Consider the following 20,142-nt stretch of genomic DNA (forward strand, 5'->3'; position numbering starts at 1 on the left):
CTATTACATCAGAAGTACAGACTGCAAAAAGGTCCGAGTTAACAACACAAACTTCAGTATCTAGTAATACTGGTAGTGAGGAACTGACAACAAAACAAGTTGAAACCTCTCCATCGGTAAAGGGTACTGAACCATCAGTGGATGAGATACCTTCTACATCAGAAGTACAGACAACACAAATGACTGAGATAACAAAACAAACTCCACAATCTAGTAAAACTGGTAGTATGGAATTGAAAACAAAACTAGTAGAAACCTCTCCATCAGTAAAGGGTACTGAACCATCACTAGCTGAGATATTTACTGCATCAGAAGTACAGACTACACAAATGCCCGAGATAACAAAACAAACTTCAGAATCTAGTAAAAGTGGTAGTGAGGAAGTGACAACAGAACCAGTAGAAACCTCTTCATCGGTAAAGGGTACTGAACCATCAGTCGATGAGATACCTTCTACATCAGAAGTACAGACTGCAAAAATGTCCGAGTTAACAACAATAACTACAGTATCTAATAGTACTGGTATTGAGGAAATGACAACAAAACCAGTAGAATCCTCTGCATCAATAAAGAGTACTGAACAATCGGTAGCTGAAATATCTACTGCATCTGAAGTACAGACTATACAGATGCGTCAGTCAACAATACAATCCACAGAATCTAGTAAAACTGGTAGTGAGGAATTGACAACAAAACTAGAAGAATCCTCTCCATCGGTACAGGGTAGTCAACCATCCCTAGCTGAGATATATACTGCATCAGAAGTACAGACAACACAAATGCCGGAGTTAACAACACAAACTACAGTATATAGTAAAACTAGTAGTGAGGAATTGACAACAACACTAGTAGAAACCTCTCCATCAGTAAAGGGTACTGAACCATCACTAGCTGAGATATCTACTGCATCAGACGTACAGACTAAACAGATGCCTCAGTTTACAACACAATCCACCAAATATAGTAAAACTGATAGTGAGGAACTGACAACAAAACTAGAAGAATACCCTCCATCAATACAGGGAACAGAATCATCAGTAGCTGAGATATATACTGTATCAGAAGTACAGACTGTACAAATGCCTGAGTTAACAACACAAACTAAAGTATCTAGTAAAACTGGTAGTGAAGAATTGACAACAAAACCAGTAGAATCCTCTCCATCAATAAAGACTACAGAACCATCAGTGGCTGAAATACCAATTATATCAGAAGTACAGACTGCAAAAATGTCCGAGTTAACAACACAAACTTCAGTATCTAGTAATACTGGTAGTGAGGAACTGACAACAAAATTAGAAGAATCCTCTCCATCGGTAAAGGGTACTGAACCATCACTAGCTGAGATATCTACTGAATCAGAAGTACAGACTACACAAATGCCCGAGATAACAACAAAAACTACAGTATCTAGTAATACTGGTATTGACAAAATGACAACAAAACTAGTTGAAACCTCTCCATCAGTAAAGGGTACTGAACCATCACTAGCTGAGATATCTACTGCATCAGACGTACAGACTAAACAGATGCCTCAGTTTACAACACAATCCACCAAATATAGTAAAACTGATAGTGAGGAACTGACAACAAATCTAGAAGAATCCCCTCCATCAATACAGGGTACAGAATCATCAGTAGCTGAGATATCTACTGCATCAGAAGTACAGACAACACAAATGCCCGAGACAAGAACACAAACTAAACTATCTAGTAAAACTGGTAGTGAAGAATTGACAACAAAACCAGTAGAATCCTCTGCATCAATAAAAAGTACAGAACCATCAGTGGCTGAGATACCAATTATATCAGAAGTACAGACTGCAAAAATATCCGAGTTAACAACACAAACTTCAGTATCTAGTAATACTGGTAGTGAGGAACTGACAACAAAATTAGAAGAATCCTCACCATCAGCAAAGGGTACTGAACCATCACTAGCTGAAATACCTATTACATCAGAAGTACAGACTGCAGAAATGCCCGAGTTAACAACACAAACTACAGTATCTAGTAATACTGGTAGTGAGGAACTGACAACAAAACTAGTTGAAACCTCTCCATTGGTAAAGGGTACTGAACCATCAGTGGATGAGATACCTTCTACATCAGAAGTACAGACAACACAAATGACCGAGATAACAAAACAAACTTCACAATCTAGTAAAACAGCTAGTGACGATTTGACAACAAAATTAGAAGAATCCTCTCCGTCGGTACAGGGTACTGAACCATCACTAGCTGAGATATATACTGCATCAGAAGTACAGACTACAGAAATGCCCGAGTTAACAACACAAACTACAGTACCTAGTAAAAGTGGTATTGAGGAACTGTCAACAAAACTAGTTGAAACCTCTCCATCGGTAAAGGGTACTGAACCATCACTAGCTGAGATATATACTGCATCTGAAATAGAGACTACACATATGCCTCATTTAACATCGCAATCCACAGAATCTAGTAAAACTGGTAGTGAGGAATTGACAACAAAACTAGTAGAAACCTCTGCATCAGAAAAGGGTACGGAACCATCAGTAACTCAGATATCTACTGCATCAGAATTAAAGACTGCACAAATGTCCGAGTTAACAACAAGAACTACAGTATCTAGTAATACTGGTATTGAGGAAATGACAACAAAACCAGTAGAATCCTCTGCATCAATAAAAACTACTGAACCGTCAGTGGCTGAGCTACCTATTACATCAGAAGTACAGACTGCAGAAATGTCCGAGTTTACAATACAAACTACAATATCTAGTAATACTGGTAGTGAGGAAGTGACAACAGAACCAGTAAAAACCTCTTCATCGGTAAAGGGTACTGAACCATCACTGGATGAGATACCTTCTACATCAGAAGTACAGACTACACAAATACCCGAGTTAACAACACAAACTACAGTACCTAGTAAAAGTGGTAGTGAGGAAGTGACAACAGAACCAGTAGAAACCTCTTCATCGGTAAAGGGTACTGAACCATCAGTGGATGAGACACCTTCTACATCAGAAGTACAGACTGCAAAAATGTCCGAGTTAACAACAATAACTACAGTATCTAATAGTACTGGTATTGAGGAAATGACAACAAAACCAGTAGAATCCTCTGCATCAATAAAGAGTACTGAACAATCGGTAGCTGAGATATATACTGCATCAGAAGTACAGACAACACAAATGCCGGAGTTAACAACACAAACTACAGTATCTAGTAAAACTAGTAGTGAGGAATTGACAATAAATCTAGGGGAAACCTCTGCATCAGAAAAGGGTACGGAACAATCAGTGGCTGAGATATCTACTGCCTCAGAAGGACAGATTGTACAAATACCTGAATTAACAACACATACTACAGCATCTAGTAAAACTGGTAGTGAGGAATTCACCAACAAACTAATTGAAACCTCTTCAATGTCGAAAGGTACTGAATCTTCTGTAACTGCAATAACAAGTGCATTAGAAACACAGACTTCAGAAGTTCCAGAGGTAACAGGAGAAACTACACCATCTAGAAAAACTTCTAATGAAAAAGTAACAACAAAATTTGTAGAATCAACTCCAACAGCAATAGTAAATGATACGTCAAGTTCAATAAAAATGCAGAATATTCTTATTTCGGAGGTTTCAACGATTCATCCTGTTGAGGAAGCAACCGGTAAAGAAGGAAAAACATCCACCATTCTGAAGTCTTATTCATCTGGTTCTTTCGTCACTTCTTCTAACGGTAAGATAATTTTATTACATAATGTGTAATGTTATTTGTTTTCCACTTTCTGTTATAGTATAAAAATGTATGGTTAAGAAACCTAATCGGTATTCTGATAATTTGGGACACATTTTGTACATCAGTTTTCTTTCTCACTTCTTTCTGCAAGTTATATTTTGTTTTGAATGTAATAATGTGTTAAGAAACATTGAGTTTAGTATTATAATGTTTACATTTTTTTTACTTTAGTAAAAAATGTGCTAAACAATTCTTATATGTCCTGGTTAAGTAAAAGTAATTGAATTTTCTCACATCTTTCCGAGAAAACTAATAATTATGCATGCGTAATGTATTATGTTAAAACAGTGTTTAATAGCACTGCCAATTGTTGTTGTTATGATAAATGTTGTTATGATAAATTCAGTTACAGGTAAGAAAGTTAGTTTGAAATAAACAACAAATATTTTACTTCTTGTGTTTTTTTCAAATGTTTTCATTTTTTGTTTATTGAGTACAATTGTTTGTTTATTTTTGAATTTCAAGCAAAGGTACTCAAGGGCTATCTACACTACGTTATTTAGCAGTGTAAGACTAGAGGTAAGGCAGCTAGTCATCACCACCCACCGCAAACTCTTGGGCTTCTCTTTTACCAACGAATAAGGGGATTGACCGAAACATTATAATGCCCTCACGGCTGAAAGGGCAAGTATGTTTGGTGCGACGGGGATTCGAACCTGCAACCCTCAGATTACGAGTCAAATTCCTTAACCCACCTGGCCTTGCCGGGCTTATTGATTATTATGTAATCCCTTTGTTCAATATCAGTTTTAAACCTAAATTTTTTTTGTGTCATTAAAATGTCCATTTATTAGGACTATGTTGTAAATCAAATATTTTAGAGGAATTTTTTAAAATCTTTGATAAACAGATGCCTCACCAGTCGCAAATTTGTATGTCTTCAGAGTTACAACACAAGAAAGTGGATTTTGATATCTGTGGTGGTCAGACTACAGATAGCCCATTGTGCAGCTTTGTACCTAACTAGAAGCAAACCTGGTAAAGGAACAGAATGTTAAATTAGATCATAATAATAATATAGCCTGGGCATGACCTCTAGGTTGAAAACTGATTCAAAGATTCAGGGTTTGAGATGTGATATAGCTGAACAAGCTTTGAATTTTTAACTCGTAGGCACATTATAAAAGTGGCATTCAGTCTCATTATTAGATTAAAATAATGAGAGAAAGCTCTTGTGATGGTGAGTGTTAGTCACCGATAGCTTTTTTTTTGTGGTTACTTATTCCAAATTAAGAACGTCCGTAACTGGACCCTGGACCCAATTGTACGATCTGGTTGCTTACACCACACGTACATAAGATGCCGTTCAGGAATCAAAACATTAAAACACACAAGAAACCATTATGGGCAATAAGTTTGTCTGTTTTTTAATTTTGCACAAAGCTACAAGAGGGCTATCTGCATTAGCCGTTCCTAATTTAGTAGCATTAGACTAGAGGGAAGGCAGCTAGTCATCACCACCATCTGCCACCAACTCTTAGGCTACTCTTTTACCAATGAATAGTAGGATTGACCATACATGTATAACACCCCTCACAGCTGAATTGGTGAGCATGTTAAGGATTCAAACCCGCAACCCTCAGATTACGATTCCCAAGCCCTAACCACGTGACTATGCTGGGCCCATCGGGAGACTAACCTGGCCATTCCTTAACATTATTTATCTTATTTCTAAGATATCTTTTAACAATTCTACAATTGCAGCGAAACTTATTTGATAATTTTGTAAGATAATTGTAGTAAGAAGATCTAAGAAACGACAGCAGATAAATAACACTTGTTCGGTGAATATGTAACTAAAATCATTAAAAGTTCAGGTATGTGCATAGACCAGTGTTAAAATTAGGATCTGAGATTATATTTGAACATTTCTCGTCAAGTGCATTCTAAAAACATATAGTTTTATATATTTTTCTGTTGTCTGATAAAAGATGCAACAAATTAACAACAATTTCAAGGGGGGCTACTTTTTGTCCACTCTTGTGTATTATTTTATTTTTTGTGTTTACTTATTGAAAAAGATCTTCCATTTTCTGTATATTATTGTACTTGAATTTTTTGTGTTTACTTACTGAGAAATATCTTCCACTTTCTGTATATTATTGTACTTGAATTTTTTGTGTTTACTTACTGAGAAATATCTTTCACTTTCTGTGTATATTGTACTTGAATTTTTTGTGTTTACTTACTGAGAAACATTTTTCACTTTCTGTACATTATTGTACTTTAATTTTTTGTGTTTACTTACTGAGAAACATCTTTCACTTTCTGTATATTATTGTACTTGAATTTTTTTGTGTTTACTAACTGAGAAACATCTTTCACTTTCTGTACATTATTGTACTTTAATTTTTTGTGTTTACTTACTGAGAAATATCTTTCAATTTCTATATATTATTGTGCTTTAACTTTTTGTGTTTACTTACTTAGAAACATCTTTCACTTTTTGTACATTATTGTACACTAACTTTTTGTGTTTACTTACTGAGAAACATCTTTCACTTTCTGTGTATATTGTACTTGAATTTTTTGTGTTTACTTACTGAGAAACATCTTTCACTTTCTGTATATTATTGTACTTGAATTTTTTGTGTTTACTTACTTAGAAACATCTTTCACCTTCTGTATATTATTGTACTTGGATTTTTTGTGTTTACTTACTGAGAAATATCTTTCACTTTCTGTGTATATTGTACTTGAATTTTTTGTGTTTACTTACTGAGAAATATCTTTGACTTTCTGTATATTATTGTACTTTATTTGTGTTTAATTACTGAAAAACCTTTTTCCATAAAATATGAAAGTACAAAATAGCAGTAATAAACACGTTTTTTGTTTTCTGATAATATTTTCACACAGGTGTAGTTCCCAGTAGATCGGAAGTACAACACTAAAATCCGGGGTTCGATTCTTGGTGGTGGTTAGGGATAAGACAGCACATTGTGCAACTTTCTGCTTAAAAAGCAAACGATAAGTTACCTATTCAGAAATTGGTAATAAATAATGTTGGTGAAGATAAAATATTAAGTGCCTTAACTCCTACGTATTCTTGGTATATTTTTAATCCATGAAGGTTATTTTCTTAAAGAATTCATGCAGCTAAGTAAGAATCACTATGAAAATCTCAAGTGCACGTTTGTCTTTAACTACGTAACTCAAAATAAAACAAGGTTTTGTTTTGATCCGTTACAAGACAAAAGTCTGGATGGGTTGTATGTGACTAACTTCCGAGATGGGTTGTATGTGACTTAATTCCGAGATGGGTTGTATGTGACTTACTTCCGACTTTACTTACCACTCCTCTTTCAGTGGTTCAGCAGCAAATATGGGGGCTTATAACACTAAACATTGGGTTTCAAAACCCAAGGTGGGCAAAGCACAGGTAGCTCACTGTGCAGCTTTGTGTTTATTATCAAATGAAATTAGTTTTAGAATCTTACATTTTAGTGTATACGATAGCAGCAAGCACAGTTTAGTAGCTGACGTGTTTTCTGAAATTACAGGTTCGAACTCTTAAATGTACTTTGGGCTACAGTTGCGTTGTAACTGTGGTAAATAGTCCATCCTGCTGACTGGGCTGCTGACTTGCTCTTCCATTGTGCAGCTTTGTGCTTATCTACAAAGTAATAATTTCTTGTTTAGATAGCTGTACTCAGTTAACCAGTTTTCAGTTAACCAAAGGAGATGGTTATAAAATGTTAGTAAGATTAAGAAGAAATGTAGGGGGTTATGTCAAGTACAGATTTATAAGCAAGATCCACAAACATTGAACTTCTCTGTGTTTAGAAAACTTACAGTTTTATTGTGTCTTGTTTTGTGTCATTTAATACCCATAATATACCTTAGAAATACAAAGCTATTTTTACAAAATAGACATTAGGTGCATGGAAATCTAAATAATATCTCCCTCTGGTAGTGTGATAGTGAACTAAGTCAAACGACATTCTTCTTGTGTGTTGTACATTACGTTAGTCACTTTTTAATCAAACAATAGTTGTAACACTTTATAGAAATACACCATAGTTTAGTCTCCCCTGTTTTCAGACTTCAATCACACGGAAAGACCACTCACCTCAGAGATATCAGAGAACGTTGCTACACTAGCTGTAACCAAACTTCCAGTAATAACTGAAGAATTCCATGTACCAACTGAAAAGTCATCTTTGGCAGTAAACAACCCTGTGACCAACTCACTCATAGGTGATGCAGAGGGCGCCACTTTTCGATCTAAATCTTCCTCGGTATCTGAAATGATAACGTTGTCCACTGGAAAAGAGACAAGTAGATCTACAGAAGGAGCTAAGGTCCAGACAGCTAGTGTGGAAATAGCTGAAAAACCAACAATAATGAATCAGCTCGCGGAGTCGAAGACTTTACAAGATGAGCTCCAATTATCCACTTCTTCGTACACGTATTTCGAAAATGTAACAAATAAACGGGTTTCTACAATACAGAAAGTAACTCCACCTACGGGTTTAACAACAAGAAGTCAACTATCCAATGAGACAACAGTATTCGCTTCTCAATCACCAGAAATATTGATTTCACATCTGGCCACGGACGTTTCGGAAAGTGTTTCTGGAAACGCAACGTCGGAAATCGACAATCTTCATTCTGATCACGTTTCTACTCTAACGCCAGTTTCTACTCTCCTATCAGACTTCATCCAGAGCACACCAAGGGAACATTTAACCACATCTGTTGACCAGTCAGCAGCTAGTAGAAAAACTGCTACCAGTACAGTGATGGAAGCCACTGGTAAGTTGATTTTCGAATTTGTTAATTTATTTTACTCACCTATAGAAATGTTTATGTGTATTTTAATTTAATGTGCTGTTGTGTAGGAGTCACACAGTGGAATGTTGGTGGATTTCAAAGAAAATCTTGTCTCTTATTTCCATTCTCAATTTTTAAAGCATCATTTTGAGCCATAAAAGAACCAAATCTTTTCCAGTAAACTAAGAGTAGTTAATATATTCGGAATGTAGGTCCAAGGGTTTATGGTTCGAGACTTGTTGCAGCAAAAAGAAAAAAAAAATGTTTCCACAATTTTCTTTTAGACAATACAAAACCCCAAAGTTGCTCGTTATAACTGTCTTCCTTCTAGTCTTGTCATTTCCAAATTATAGACGGTCATGAACATAAAGTAGTTTGATTAGTTGCGATACACTGCAGAGAATGCTCCGTACTGATAGGGGGCGCTGTCACATCGCTATAAAGTTGAAGATGGCAGACAGATGTTGGTAGCATTAAATGTACTTCCTCTGGTTATCAGTTCTAAATTAAGAGTAACTGGTGATTTGAGGAACCTGGACTAGGCATTTAAGCTCACGTGTTGCATCAGGTGGCCGCTCAGATTGTAAATGTAAGAAACTATATCGAATGAATAATCATTTTATTTGAAATCTTTATATTTTCTTCCTAACGTTAAATTTTTCATAAGACAATTCTTCAATTATTTCGAAAAATATTTGAAATTGTGAATATCCAATTAGAACCATCTCGACATATTTTTATGAAAATCCTAGCAAAATCGAGAAGAAAAGTAAAAAACTTACGTTGCTACAGCACCTTCTAATGGAAACCACATGATTATTAGGCTTAAATGTTTTTCTACCTTTTTTTATATATTTATACAGTATTTATGTCACAGTGTCGACGCAAACAGACAACTAGAGAAATAGATGGCTTAAATCAAACTCTTTTATATTCTTTAATTCAACAAACTAAAGAAAGTTCATGTAGATCCTAACGAGGATTAACGAAACACCAGACCAGAAGAAATCAAACAGATATCTGAGACGGTGCTTTAGCGAATCATGCATATTTCATATAAAGTGTAGTTTACAGAAAGCCATGGCAATTAAAACAAAGAGTCGTTTAAGACAAAAACTAGCTTTTTGTTAAAAGTCTGAATTAACTTACGCAACAATGTTTTATTATTATTGTTTTATAAGAGTATAAATGTCACCCAGGTTAGCAGACACCTAAAATATTTCCAAAGTAGTTTTATATAGAAATCACTGCAGTCATAATATAACTTAAATGTACCTATTACCCTTACAGTAGTGTGTTTATAGACAAACAACTCTCCCAGTCACGGTTTCATTTGTGGATATATACAGCAAAAATAAAAACAAAGACAATATTTAATATTAGCTATCTGAAACTTGAAGACAGGTAAAGTTGTACTGCCCATAGTACTGATCTAGGGCGAGACATACTGCGCGCGCTCATGACAGTACCCTAAAGGGGATACAACTATACGCATGTCAGTGCTCCAGAAAGAGATATACGTATCTGCTAATGACAGTGCTCTAAGAAAGGGATATATATCTGCCTATCGAAGTGCTGCTATAGAGAAGGACAAATATCCTCCAATGGCAGTGCTCTAAAGGGGACATAATACCCTTAGATTACGAGTCGAACGCCTTAACACACCTGGCCATGCCGGGCACCTGCACGTGAGCTGATCAAGAATAATTTTTTTCGTTGGTTCTGTTTTGATGACGACGATGTTTTCATCAGGAGAAGAATCAGAGAAGAAATATATTTAATCACAACGAATATATGTTCTTTACCTATTGTGTGGTAGTTTGTGTTATAAACCAACAACAGGCAGATTCATCGAATATATCTTTCCTTTCTCATGACGTGACACAGTCACTGTCTTCGAACATACTTTGATGTTATACTTGTCTAACTTATTCCCTACTTCCCCGTCCCGCTATGGGACAACGGTAAATCTTCGGATTTGAACGCTAAAATCAAGGGTTTTATTTCCCTCGGTGAACACATCAGACAGCCCGATGTGGCTTTGCTATAAGAAAATACACACACACTCTACTTTCCCACTGGATTTCAGATATTTGGCGAAGTAAAGATACCCGTAGTTGCTACACCAGTGAAAGGCAACAAGAGGTCTCTATGTCAGGCTTTCTTCTCACACACATATATATACAAAGATCTTTGACAAAACTTATCCGCTTCATAAAAGGTACGGAGAATTTATATTACTTTCGTCAGAGTATTTATTGTTTTTTTCAACTTTTAAATCTCTAACGTTTAGTATTTACGACTTTAATAAGTTTCACAGCAGGCATCGCTGTATTGTTATGTCTTTTCGGTCAGGAGATGCTCGACTCACAATCTGTGGGTCGCGGGTCAGATTTGGTTTGTTTTAATTTTCGTGCAAAACTACACGAGACCTATCTCGCTAGTCATCCCTAATTTAGTAGTATAAGACTGTAATGGAAGGCAACTAGTCATCGCTACCCACCGCCAACTCTTGGGCTACTTTTTTCACCAACGAATAGTAAGATTGACATCCACACAAATGAAAGGGTGAGCATGTTTGGTGCAACGGGGATTTGAATCCGCGACCCTCATATAACGAGTAGAGAGCCCTAAGCATCTGATCATGACGGGGCTCAACAGTTGTTTAAAATGCAGTTTTCTATTACTTTTAAAGTATAATTATAGTCAATACAATACATTTAATGTATATAGTAATTAATATTATAAGCTTGTTACCACATGTTGAAGCATAACTTTAACCACAGGAATCAGTTTTCTAATGTTAGAGAACATACCAAGCTAGAACTAGAACCAAACACTTATTGTTCTAGTATGTACAGTATGTAAAACAGTTATTGTTCTAATGTGTACAGTATGTAAAACACTTATTGTTCTATTGTGTACAGTATGTAAAACACTTATTGTTCTATTATGTACAGTATGTAAAACACTTCTTGTTCTAGTATGTACAGTATGTAAAACATTTCTTGTTCTAGTATGTACAGTATGTAAAACACTTATTGTTCTGGTGTGTACAGTATGTAAAACACTTATTGTTCTATTGTGTACAGTATGTAAAACAGTTATTGTTCTATTGTGTACAGTATGTAAAACACTTATTGTTCTAATGTGTACAGTATGTAAAACACTTATTGTTCTAATGTGTACAGTATGTAAAACACTTATTGTTCTATTGTGTACAGTATGTAAAACAGTTATTGTTCCAGTGTACAGTATGTAAAACACTTATTGTTCTATTGTGTACAGTATGTAAAACACTTATTGTTCTAGTATGTACAGTATGTAAAACACTTATTGTTCTAATGTGTACAGTATGTAAAACAGTTATTGTTCTAGTATGTACAGTATGTAAAACACTTATTGTTCTAGTATGTACAGTATGTAAAACACTTATTGTTCTAATGTGTACAGTATGTAAAACACTTATTGTTCTATTGTGTACAGTATGTAAAACAGTTATTGTTCTGGTGTGTACAGTATGTAAAACACTTATTGTTCTATTGTGTACAGTATGTAAAACACTTATTGTTCCAGTATGTACAGTATGTAAAACACTTATTGTTCTAATGTGTACAGTATGTAAAACACTTATTGTTCTATTGTGTACAGTATGTAAAACAGTTATTGTTCTGGTGTGTACAGTATGTAAAACACTTATTGTTCTATTGTGTACAGTATGTAAAACACTTATTGTTCTAGTATGTACAGTATGTAAAACACTTATTGTTCTAGTATGTACAGTATGTAAAACACTTATTGTTCTAATGTGTACAGTATGTAAAACACTTATTGTTCTAATGTGTACAGTATGTAAAACACTTATTGTTCTATTGTGTACAGTATGTAAAACACTTATTGTTCTAATGTGTACAGTATGTAAAACACTTATTGTTCTAATGTGTACAGTATGTAAAACACTTATTGTTCTATTGTGTACAGTATGTAAAACAGTTATTGTTCCAGTGTACAGTATGTAAAACACTTATTGTTCTATTGTGTACAGTATGTAAAACACTTATTGTTCTAGTATGTACAGTATGTAAAACACTTATTGTTCTAATGTGTACAGTATGTAAAACACTTATTGTTCTATTGTGTACAGTATGTAAAACAGTTATTGTTCTGGTGTGTACAGTATGTAAAACACTTATTGTTCTATTGTGTACAGTATGTAAAACACTTATTGTTCTAGTATGTACAGTATGTAAAACACTTATCGTTCTAATGTGTACAGTATGTAAAACACTTATCGTTCTAATGTGTACAGTATGTAAAACACTTATTATTCTATTGTGTACAGTATGTAAAACAGTTATTGTTCTGGTGTGTACAGTATGTAAAACACTTATTGTTCTATTGTGTACAGTATGTAAAACACTTATTGTTCTAGTATGTACAGTATGTAAAACACTTATTGTTCTAGTGTGTACAGTATGTAAAACAGTTATTGTTCTAGTATGTACAGTATGTAAAACACTTATTGTTCTAGTGTGTACAGTATGTAAAACACTTATTGTTCTAATGTGTACAGTATGTAAAACACTTATTGTTCTATTGTGTACAGTATGTAAAACAGTTATTGTTCTGGTGTACAGTATGTAAAACACTTATTGTTCTATTGTGTACAGTATGTAAAACACTTATTGTTCTAGTATGTACAGTATGTAAAACACTTATTGTTCTAATGTGTACAGTATGTAAAACACTTATTGTTCTATTGTGTACAGTATGTAAAACAGTTATTGTTCTGGTGTGTACAGTATGTAAAACACTTATTGTTCTATTGTGTACAGTATGTAAAACACTTATTGTTCTAGTATGTACAGTATGTAAAACACTTATCGTTCTAATGTGTACAGTATGTAAAACACTTATCGTTCTAATGTGTACAGTATGTAAAACACTTATTATTCTATTGTGTACAGTATGTAAAACAGTTATTGTTCTGGTGTGTACAGTATGTAAAACACTTATTGTTCTATTGTGTACAGTATGTAAAACACTTATTGTTCTAGTATGTACAGTATGTAAAACACTTATTGTTCTAGTGTGTACAGTATGTAAAACAGTTATTGTTCTAGTATGTACAGTATGTAAAACACTTATTGTTCTAGTGTGTACAGTATGTAAAACACTTATTGTTCTGGTGTGTACAGTATGTAAAACAGTTATTGTTCTATTGTGTACAGTATGTAAAACACTTCTTGTTCTAGTATGTACAGTATGTAAAACACTTATTGTTCTAGTATGTACAGTATGTAAAACACTTATTGTTCTGGTGTGTACAGTATGTAAAACAGTTATTGTTCTATTGTGTACAGTATGTAAAACACTTCTTGTTCTAGTATGTACAGTATGTAAAACACTTATTGTTCTAGTGTGTACAGTATGTAAAAGACTTCTTGTTCTAGTGTGTACAGTATGTAGTTGTTTACGAACTATAGACGTTAACATTTTGTAGAATGTTGTCAATTCTATTGCAAAGACCACTGAAGAATGACTCCAGTCTCTTGTTAACCATACAATATTCTATCTTCCTTGTAACGAATACCCTTCAGTTCTTCCACACTTGCCCTCCAAATGGCGATATGTCTGCGTTCACACTGCTAGAAACCAGGTTTAGATACCTATGATGGGCAGAGCACAGATAGCCCACTGTGTAGCTTTGTGATTAATTCTGATCAATCAAGTGCAACACTTTTCAAGCCCCTCTCAATTCCTGTACTTTACGAACCCAACATCAGGAACTCAGAATATCACCTCATCTTATTACAATCTTTTATAAGTCTCCCCAAACTATTTGAGCAATTTAAAATACGGACTTATAATGCCAAAAATGTTTCGATTCTTGCGATGGGAACGTGACAGATAACCCATAGTGTAGCTTTTGTGCTTAACAAAAATAATTAATTAATTAATACCATCCTATCTTGTACGATGATTTATAATCTTCCTTAAACTATTCCAGCAACTAAAAATACGAACTAATTTAAAAGTTTCAGTAGTTTATAAAATTTTAAACTATTTCATTCATTTAATAAGCCACATCATTTAATAAGAAACATCATTTAATAAGAAACATCAATTAATAAGCCACATTATTTAATAAGTAACATCATTTAATAAGCCACATCTTTTAATAAGAAACATCATTTAATAAGCCACATCATTTAATAAGCCACATCATTTAATAAGAAACATCATTTAATAAGCCACATCATTTAATAAGAAACATCTTTTAATAAGCCACATCATTTAATAAGAAACATCATTTAATAAGCCACATCATTTAATAAGCTACATCATTTAATAAGAAACATCATTTAATAAGCTACATTATTTAGTAAGCCATATCATTTAATAAGAAACATCATTTAATAAGCCACATCTTTTAATAAGCTACATTATTTAGTAAGCCACATCATTTAATAAAAAACATCATTTAATAAGCTACATTATTTAGTAACCCACATCATTTAATAAGAAACATCATTTAATAAGCTACATTATTTAATAAGCTACATTATTTAGTAAGCCACATCATTTAATAAGAAACATTATTTAATGAGCCACATCAGTTAATAAGAGATATCATTTAATAAGCTACATTATTTAATGAGCCACATCAGTTAATAAGAGATATCATTTAATAAGCTACATTATTTAGTAAGCCACATCATTTAATAAAAAACATCATTTAATAAGCTACATTATTTAGTAACCCACATCATTTAATAAGAAACATCATTTAATAAGCTACATTATTTAATAAGCTACATTATTTAGTAAGCCACATCATTTAATAAGAAACATCATTTAATAAGCCACATCATTTAATAAGCTACATTATTTAGTAAGCCACATCATTTAATAAGAAACATTATTTAATAAGCCACATCATTTAATAAGAAACATCATTTAATAAGCTACATTATTTAGTAAGCCACATCATTTAATAAGAAACATCATTTAATAAGCTACATTATTTAATGAGCCACATCATTTAGTAAGCCACATCATTTAATAAGAAACATCATTTAATAAGCTACATTATTTAATGAGCCACATCATTTAGTAAGCCACATCATTTAATAAGCTACATTATTTAATAAGCTACATTATTTAATAAGCTACATTATTTAATGAGCCACATCAGTTAATAAGAGATATCATTTAATAAGCTACATTATTTAATGAGCCACATCAGTTAATAAGAGATATCATTTAATAAGCTACATTATTTAGTAAGCCACATCATTTAATAAGAAACATCATTTAATAAGCTACATTATTTAATAAGCTACATTATTTAATAAGCCACATCATTTAATAAGGAAAATAATTTAATGAGCCACATCATTTATTTCTACTCTTCCATATACTTTTACAGACAGAAATAAAACTCACAATAATTACAATTCCAGTTATTTATTAAACCATTTCTAAAACTTTATTTATTTTAGACAACTTTGAACTGTTCTAATAATTCCTGAAACAATACACTATTTAATAAAACTGTCTGAGATCCTACTTACGAAGAAGCCTACATGACATTTTAATGACTTGTTAAGCACCTCATCATTCCAGTTACATATAATACGACTCCAACAAATACCACAACTTTAGCCAACTTTAAAACCATTCAAAGATAGCATAAAGTATTCTAATAACTCACCGTGTACCATGTCGAACCCCGAACTCATTTAGTAATGTACAGAACTATCTCAGTTTAAGTAACTTATAAAACCACCTGAAACTCTTCAAGACGATATTATTATCAGTCACCCTTTAATCTACCAAGAAATAAATAACTTCCTTCAATTTCATTTCCGTAATGTATTAAGTTCGCTAACATCCTTTGGAATAAGTTTATTGATTCAAATGACTTCAGATAAATTGAAGCAGAGATATGCTAGTAGTAAGACCAAAGCAGAGGGACATAAGCTAAGCTAAAGATATCTGACACAATATTTTTACCGAACAAACGTTTATTTCAGAATATTCGACAGTGGAATCAGGAACAACAAATGTTGTAACACCCTCTGTTTTACATCCTGCTACAAATGTGCCCTCAGAATTCCAACCAGAGCAACATTTATCTATTCAGCCTATATTAACTTCAAGTACACGAGTAAGTCAAGAATCGGAACAACAACAAGAAACCTCTTCTCAAACTGTAGTAACACAAAGTGAGGAAAGAACATCAGATTCCACACCACAAAAGGCTTCTACCACTAAGCCCGCATTAACGATAACTACAAGTGAGACATCACCATCACAATCAGGAGAATATACATCAACACAGTCAGAGTTAATGTCACTTGCAAGTGGAACATTAGAATTACAACCAGGAACACATACTACCACAATATCTCTATTTTCAACAGAATCAGAAACTAGGACAATATCAGAGTCAGGAACAAGTGTGTCCTCAGAATCACAATCACAAGAAATGACACCGAATGAGTCTATTCTAAAATCAACAACAAGTAGATCATCAGATTCACAAGAAAAGGCAACAACTCCTAGTGAGTCTGTTCTGTCATCAACTACAAGTGAGATGTTAGAATCTCAAGAAGAGGAAAGTGCCTCATCACAGTCAAAATTAACGTCAATTGCAAAAGGTACCTCAGAACTGAAACAAGAAAAAGCTACTACTAAAACAATGACTCTCTTATCCTCAGAATCTCAACCAAAAGAATATTCTTCAACCAAGTCCGTATCGACGACACTATCCTTAGAATCACAACCACAAAAAATCACACCTACTGAGTCTGTTCTAAAATTAACTTCGAGTAGATCACCAGAATCACAAGAAAAAGCAACGACTTCTAATGAGTCTGTTCTATCATCAACTGCAAGTAAGATGTTAGAAACTCAACCTGAGGAAAGTGCCTCATCACAGACAAAATTAAAGTCAACTGGAAGCAGAACGTCAGAATTCCATCCAGAAGAAGCTACTACAATAATGTCTCTCTTAACATCAGAATCTCAACCAAAAGAACCTACTTCAACTAGGCACCTATCGACATCAGGAACAAGTATATCATCCGAATCAGAACCACAAGTAATGATCTCTAGTGAATCTGTTATATCGTCAACTACAAGTGGGATTTTGGAATCTCAACCACAGAAAAGTACCTCATCACAGTCAAAGTTAATATCAACTGCAAGTGGAACGTCAGAATTGCAACAAAGAGAATATACTACCACAATGTTTCCATTTACCACAGAATCAGAAACTGAGGGATACATTTCAACTATGTCAATATCGATGTCAGGAACAAGTGTATCTTCAGAATCACAACCACAAGAAATGACAGCTAGTGAGTCTATTCTAAAATTCACTTCAAGTACCTCATCAGATTTACATCAAAAAGCAACGACTTCTAGTAAGTCTGTTCTGTCATTAACTACCAGTGAGATGTTAGAATCTAAACCAGAGGAAACTACCTCATCACAGTCAAAGTTAACGTTAACTAGTAGAGAAACGTCAGAATTCCAACCAGAAAAAGCTACTACAACAACGTCTCCATTAAAATCGGAATCTCCAGCATATAAACCTACTTCAACTAAGCAGCTATCGACGTCAGGAACAAGTGTATCCTTCGACTCACAAACACAAGAAATAACACCTAATGTGTCTATTCTACAATCAACTACAAACAGGCTATCACAACCACAGGATATCACCTCTAGTGAATCTATTCTATCGTCAGCTAGAAGTGGGATGTTAGAATCTCAACCTGAGGAAAATACCTCATCACAGTCAATGTTAACGTCAACTGCAAGTGGAACGTTAGAATTGCAACCAAGAGAATATGCGACAACAACGTCTTCATTAACCTCGGAATCTCAACCAAAAGAATCCACTTCAAGTAGTTCCGCGTCGAATTCAAGAACGAGTGGATCGCATGCATCACAACAACTAGGAATAACCTCTAGTGAGTCTGTTCTAACCTCAACTGCAAGTGTGAAATTGAAATCACAACCGGAACAAAGTACATCAACACAGTCAAAGTTAATGTCAACTACAAGTGGCACATCAGAATTAAAACCAGGAGAATTATATACTACCACAATATCTCTATTTACAACCGAATCGGAAAGTAGGTCAATATCGACGTCAGAAACAAGTGTATCCTCAAAATCACAACCACAAGAAATGACACCTAGTGAGTCTGTTCTAAAATCAGCTTCAAGTGAATCATCAGAATCACAACAAAAAGCAACAACTTCTAGTGGTGTCTCTTCTAGTGAGTCTCATCTGTCATTAACTTCAAGCGAAGTGATAGAATCTCAACCAGAGGAAAGTACCACAACAGAGTCAGAGTCAACATCCACGGCAAGTGGAACCTCAGAATTGAAACAACAAAAAGCTATTACTACAACAATGACTCTCTTATCCTCAGAATCTCAACCAAAAGAATATTCTTCAACCAAGTCCGTATCGACGACACTATCCTTAGAATCACAACCACAAAAAATGACACCTAGTGAGTCTGTTCCAAAATTAACTTCGAGTGGATCACCAGAATCACAAGAAAGAGCAACGACTTCTAGTGAGTCTGTTCTGTCATCAACTGCAAGTAAAATGTTAGAAACTCAACCAGAGGAAAGTGCCTCATCACAGACAAAATTAACGTCAACTGCAAGCAGAACGTCAGAATTCCATCCAGAAGAAGCTACTACAATAATGTCTCTATTAACATCAGAATCTCAACCAAAAGAACCTACTTCAACTAGGCACCTATCGACATCAGGAACAAGTATATCATCCGAATCAGAACCACAAGTAATGATCTCAAGTGAATCTGTTATATCGTCAACTAAAAGTGGGATTTTAGAATCTCAACCACAGAAAAGTACCTCATCACAGTCAAAGTTAATATCAACTGCAAGTGGAACGTCAGAATTGCAACAAGGAGAATATACTACCACAATGTTTCCATTTACCACAGAATCAGAAACTGAAGGATACATTTCAACTATGTCAATATCGATGTCAGGAACAAGTGAATCCTCAAAATCACAACCACAAGAAATGACAGCTAGTGAGTCTATTCTAAACTTCACTTCAAGTACCTCATCAGATTTACAACAAAAAGCAACAACTCCTAGTAAGTCTGTTCTGTCATCAACTACCAGTGAGATGTTAGAATCTAAACCAGAGGAAACTACCTCATCACAGTCAACGTTAACGTTAACTAGTAGAGAAACGTCAGAATTCCAACCAGAAAAAGATACGACAACAACGTATCCATTAAAATCGGAATATCCAGCATATAAACATACTTCAACTAAGCAGCTATCGACGTCAGGAACAAGTGTATCCTTCGACTCACAAACACAAGAAATAACACCTAATGTGTCTATTCTACAATCAACTACAAACAGGCTGTCACAACCACAGGATATCACCTCTAGTGAATCTATTCTATCGTCAGCTACAAGTGGGATGTTAGAATCTCAACCTGAGGAAAGTACCTCATCACAGTCAATATTAACGTCAACTGCAAGTGGAACGTCAGAATTGCA

General features: G+C 34.3%; 1 protein-coding gene across 1 annotated transcript in view; it reads left to right on the plus strand.

Moving 5' to 3' along the window:
• Positions 1–1,433: 1,433 nt before the first annotated feature.
• The window catches only part of LOC143245781 (polycystin family receptor for egg jelly-like), a 101,685-nt gene continuing 82,976 nt past the window's right edge, over positions 1,434–20,142 (plus strand). The window contains exons 1-3 of the mRNA XM_076492035.1: positions 1,434–1,814; positions 2,223–3,726; positions 7,831–8,544. Coding sequence (XP_076348150.1) covers positions 1,434–1,814; positions 2,223–3,726; positions 7,831–8,544 — 2,599 coding nt within the window. The remainder of the gene's footprint in view (positions 1,815–2,222; positions 3,727–7,830; positions 8,545–20,142) is intronic.

Source organism: Tachypleus tridentatus, chromosome 3, assembly GCF_004210375.1.
Source record: "Tachypleus tridentatus isolate NWPU-2018 chromosome 3, ASM421037v1, whole genome shotgun sequence".
Classification (NCBI taxonomy): Eukaryota; Metazoa; Arthropoda; class Merostomata; order Xiphosura; family Limulidae; genus Tachypleus; species Tachypleus tridentatus.